The sequence below is a fragment of the Primulina huaijiensis genome, chromosome 18, assembly GCF_012295235.1.
Source record: "Primulina huaijiensis isolate GDHJ02 chromosome 18, ASM1229523v2, whole genome shotgun sequence".
Classification (NCBI taxonomy): Eukaryota; Viridiplantae; Streptophyta; class Magnoliopsida; order Lamiales; family Gesneriaceae; genus Primulina; species Primulina huaijiensis.
Window position 1 is genome coordinate 1,908,244 of NC_133323.1, and position 5,466 is coordinate 1,913,709.

The 5,466-nt window shown below is 35.5% G+C and overlaps 1 protein-coding gene across 5 annotated transcripts; it reads left to right on the forward strand.

Moving 5' to 3' along the window:
- Nucleotides 1-235: 235 nt before the first annotated feature.
- On the forward strand, nucleotides 236-4,930 carry LOC140965180 (uncharacterized). Of its 5 annotated transcripts, none has more exons than XM_073425281.1 (9): nucleotides 236-436; nucleotides 744-830; nucleotides 1,069-1,157; nucleotides 1,230-1,368; nucleotides 3,581-3,655; nucleotides 3,743-3,864; nucleotides 3,942-4,017; nucleotides 4,129-4,191; nucleotides 4,613-4,930. In XM_073425281.1, exons 2-9 carry the CDS (start codon nucleotides 780-782, stop codon nucleotides 4,748-4,750), a joined length of 753 nt encoding a protein of 250 aa, XP_073281382.1. In that variant the 5' UTR covers nucleotides 236-436; nucleotides 744-779; the 3' UTR covers nucleotides 4,751-4,930. The 5 variants fall into 5 exon arrangements, with proteins under 5 accessions (XP_073281382.1, XP_073281379.1, XP_073281378.1 ...); XM_073425278.1 differs by having other exon boundaries at nucleotides 741-893; nucleotides 4,613-4,927; XM_073425277.1 differs by having other exon boundaries at nucleotides 744-893; nucleotides 4,613-4,926.
- The last annotated feature ends 536 nt before the right edge of the window (nucleotides 4,931-5,466 follow it).

Consider the following 5,466-nt stretch of genomic DNA (forward strand, 5'->3'; position numbering starts at 1 on the left):
TCCGATTGTTGTCTCTATCCTTAGTCACTAAAAATAGTGATTATTCAAATTTCATTAAAAAAATCAGTTTGATGTTGACTTCAAATTTCGTTTTTCTTTCTACTCAATTAAATTAGTTAGTCTAGTTTGATTATTTTTATCTATTTTGATTATTTAAAAATAATTATGATATTTTGGTAAATAAAAAATAATTATGGACATTCTTATCATTTATTTATTTGTTAATACTTAATAATCCTGGGCAGACATCCATCCACATTTATTACAGATTCACAAATATTCTTGGAATCAAAGACGCTTAGACGAGCGTCAAAAACCCGCCTCCGTTACTTGGGAGTTAGATAATGTCCACATAATTCGTTCAGGAATACAAAACTGTATAAAAAAAGGAAAGCCAAAAACCCATTTTCAGTCCCTTTTCTCCGATTGTCTTCTGGTATGTGTAGCTAAAATGTTATCTTTGCTTCTTCCTTTCCTATTCTTAATTTATTTTTCTCTGGTTTCCCCGGGTGATGTTTTGTTCATTACATCCTCTGATCATGATTACATGTAGTAATTTGTTATGTTGTTGCGGGGGTGTTCTTCTTTTATTGTGATTACTGGATTGCCTGAAAAGTTTCTTGGGTTTGTTTCTTTTGTCTTAATGAAGAGTATGCAATTCCCTCTTCTATTGATATTTGTATAATCTATAATAAGCTTTTTGAGGAAACTTTAACAATAAAGCAACTATTGTGTTGAAGCAGGAACATATATTGACGCTGCCATTTTAAGAAACTAATATGGTGATCAGATCTACCCAAAGCATAGTTGAGCTGCTTCCACAGGACTATGTATTTACCGATTCCCTTGTTGTCTGCTCTTCTGTCATCATTGGCATTATTGCTTGCAAAATGGTATGAACACACAAGTCCTTTCCATGAATCAAATCTCAGTATTTTTTAACCAATTATGTTAGTTGAACCACATCCCTTTTTTGGTCAATGATCTCCTATTCTCCTTAGCTCTAGAATGCACGAATCATTCATACTTATAATGGGTTGTTTTGTTTTAAAATTTATTGATGTTTAGGTTTATGGTCTTAGCTGGCTGATTGGTGCAGTTTACTTCAAAAGCTATTCTGGCCTTTCAGAATATCGACAAATTGAATGGAATAACCGGTGACCTTTAGCCCCTGAACTTCACCTTAAATTCTTTGCTTGAATTTTAAATTATGTTTACCTATTTTGCAGAGCCATGTCGACACTTCATGCCATATTTATTACAAATGCATCACTGTACTTTGTATTCTGGTCGGATCTCTATTCAAACGACAAGTTCGTTGGTCCAATTACTCTTCGACGTTCGACATTGTCGTCATTTACTTTGGGAGTGAGTATATCTTTTCAAGATATTAAATTTTCAGTGTATTAGTATGCTGAGTCCAACTTTATGAGAGGAGAAACATCCATTTCTGAAATATATCTGACATAATTTTTTTTGATAGGAAACATATATTTTATTTAATCCAAAGAGACCATTACAATAATAAGCGGATGAGTTTTCCGCGAAATAAGGGAAAATACATCAATTAAGTCAATACGTGACCAACTTCCAATCCCTAACTACATCTGAGATAGGTAGATGACCCAATTCTTTGATATTTCTTGTTGAGTGCGCCACCCTGAATTTCAGCACTTCCAAAAATGATGCGGGACTTCTTGTGGGATGGAGCGGACGGGGATAAGAGTTGTCACGTTGTTGGATGGGACCAACTATGCAGACCAAATGATAGGGGAGGGCTAGGATTGGGGAATATTGGTTTGAGAAACAAAGCGTTACTAGGGAAATGGTGGTGGCGAGGGACAGAGGAAAATGAGCAGTTGTGGAAGAACGTCGTTAAGAGCATTTATGGTCTTCAAGAGAATGGATGGGACTTGGGATTGGCCAGAAACGCAACTTTCAGAAGCCCTTGGAAATTTATTTCTCGTTCTTTCCCGGCAATTCAACAGTTGAGTGGGTTTGTTTTGAGAGGGGGTAATTACATTAGGTTTTGGGAGGATGTTTGGGGGGGGGGGGGGGGGGGGGTCTTTCTTTCAAAGAACGCTTTCCTTCTTTGTTTAGGATTTGCACCGTCATCAATAAGCCAATTCGAAATTTTATTGAGGTTTTTGATTTAGGAGTAAGTCGTGATTATCGTTGGGACGTGCGTTTTAGGAGACATCTTAATGAGATAGAGCTGAGGGAGTTTGGTGATTTACTGGGAGTCCTTCATTCGGTTAGAATTGAGTTGGATGCGGAGGATAGTAGGGTGTGGTTGGGGGATTCTACGGGTTTGTTTTCTGTCCACTCTTTTTACGAGTCATTTTTTCCTTTCCATAACTTTCCTGTCTTCTACCCATATAAACATATTTGGAAAGTGCCTATCCCGCAAAAGATTAAAATTTTCTCGTGGATTGTCGCTCTGGGCAAGCTGCAGACCTCTAATTTAGTGCAAAGAAGATGGCCATCATGTGCTTTACGGCCACAGTGGTGCTTATGTCAAAACCACGAAGAGGATCAGGATCATTTATTGGTACATTGTTCGTTTTCAAGAAGCGTTTGGATTAAGGTGATGCAAGAGCTGAGATTCTTTTGGATTTTTCCGAGGAGGGCCAAAGATATGTTCATCGTAGATCCGGGCTTTCATAAGGGGGCTACAGTGAAGACTTTCTGGTATATGGTTGTTCATTTCACGTTCTGGACGTTATGGCTCGAGAGAAATAACAGAATTTTCAACGACTCGTCTGATTCGGTAGACAAAGTTTGGGAAGTGCTGAAATTCAGGGTGGCGCATTCAACAAGAAATATCAAAGAATTGGGTCATTTAACTATCTCGGATGTGGTTAGGGATTGGAAGTTCGTCACGTATTGACTTAATTGTTGTATTTTCTCTTATTTCGCGGAAAACTCATCCGCTTATTATTGTAATGGTCTATTTGGATTAAATAAAATATATGTTTCCTATAAAAAAAAAAACTCTTAAGAGCTCCAGCGCAGCAACACACAGAATTATGAAGAAAAATAGACGGATCTCATGATTGAACTAAAAGAACAATGCTATAATCAGTAGTCTTGCAGGACTAAGAAAAGAAAATACAATGAACTCAACTCTCCACACTCAAGAAAGAAATCCTCCTTGCCCTATCAAAGCTAGCTCTCACAAAACTAAATTCTCGTCTCTCTCTCAAACTCCACCTCCCCCTCGTTTATGTCCCATGGCCATGCATAACGGTCTACTGCTCTCTCTTTCCCTTGTGCTTTTTTGGGCCCTCTTTGGTAGGCCCTATAGATTATGGGCTCCTCTCTTGGGTTTCTGTTTCTCTTCCGGGCTTGAGCTCAATGATATTTCTTCCCGTAACAATATCTCTGACTATTATGGGAGGTTAGTGATTTGAACTTTATTATACATGTTCATTGAGTTCCATGTTTCCAGCGGGCTTGTGATATTTACACAATTACTTAATGAACTGAAAAAAAGATTCAATCTCCAAAATTTGTCTCGTGTGAGATGCAATTTTAGACTTGAATATTCTGGGAATTCATTTTCATCTTTCTTTGATAGGTTTCTACCGGTTATTTCTTTTCTGATCTTGGCATGATATTTTGGTTTTATCCTTCTTTAGGCGGGATGGAATATGTAAGTGCCTTTGCTTCTGTTAAGTACTTCTGATATGAACAGTCCACACAAAACTTTCAAAAATGGTAATGGCTTTCAATCATTCAGGTCATTCACCATCTTCTCTCTGTGGTGGGCTTGTGCTACGCCATGTTGACCGGTGAGGGACAGCTTTACACTTACATGTTATCAATATCCGAGGCAACCACACCTTGGATCAATTTGAGATGGTAAAATTTCAGCTTTTGTGAGAAGTTTGCTCGCATCTGCAATCATTTGATGTTCTTCGATTCTTTCTTTTGAACAGGTATCTAGATGAAGCTGGAATGAAGAATTCCAGTGTATATCTTACGAATGGAATCATTATATTCATATCATGGCTGGTAAAAGAAGCAATTATGCCTTTTCTATTTTCCTTTTGTGGATCAATTTCATTTGCGAAACCTTGTCTAGTTAGCATCTAATTAGGCATGGTTTTTTAAACGCCATGTTAGCAGGTTGCAAGAATTTTATTGTCCGTTTACCTGTTTTATCATGTGTATGTGCATTATGGTCAGGTAATCCCGCCAACTTCATAATGCTGCCATATATTTATTATGACATTTTTAATTTTTTATGTTTCTTAACTCCATTTTTACATTGTATTAATCAAGGGTGCATTTGGATCGAGACTGGAAATCTATGATTTAGAATGCCTTTTCATTGTTTACATTACTTAAATAAAGAAAATCAAATAGATCTCCTACTTATTTACAATACAATAGTATTATCACAATGAAAATGACTATGGTATTTATATGAATCTGAAATCTATTGTGATTAGTACGATTTATAATATAATCAAGCCGGAGATGAATTTGAATTTCCTTTGTTTAAATTAACTGAACAATAAAAATGCATTCGAAACTCGATCCAATGCACTCTGAATGATATACGAAGGATTCCATTCGTGTCATCCTCCTTGTCGGAATACAACAGGTGAAGCAAATGCATACAACTGGAGTGATGTTGCTACTTGTGGTTCCCTCTGCTTTATCTGTGATGAATTTGATATGGTTTGGAAAAATATTCAAAGGGTTGAAGAAAACGTTAGCAAGAAGGAAGAAGAGCCCGTGAATAGGGATTGTGAATATAATATTTTCTCTATAAATCTGTGAATAATTTGGAGAAGAAAAAAAGAAAGAAGCTGAGATAATAAATCATATATTTCTTTATATGTTACTTGAGAATTCACAGGACCTTTCATATATTTATAGATTCGGACAGTGACTTGCACTCACTTAATGGTTTTATTTCCCATAATGGCCTTAAAGGAAAGAACAGTATTTCCAAAGTTAAAATTGATCTGATCAACAAAAGTCTGATAAAAAAAATCGACAAAATGTGTTCCCATATTTTCAAATAATAGAGAAAATATTAAAAATTATGCCTTATCTAATCTAATCTAATCTAAAAATATCTATTTATTATCTATATATATACTAATATAAATTAGAGTAGGTTTCTTGTGAGACGGAATCTTTATCTGTGAGACGGGTTGATCCTATCGATATTTACAATAAAAAGTAATACTCTTAGCATAAAAAGTAATACTTTTTCATGGATAACCTAAATAAAATATCCGTATCACAAAATACGACCTGTAAAATTGTTTCACACAAGTTTTTGTCTATAAACTAATAATAGATATATCATTTTGAATTGTGAATTTTCCGCTTTAAATGTGACTAAATAATGTTCGGTCATTGATATACATTGAGTTATTGGTTTTTGTGTGGCTTAGCTTTTGTCCTGGATTACTAATACTAAAATAATTTTCTTACATAAATTTA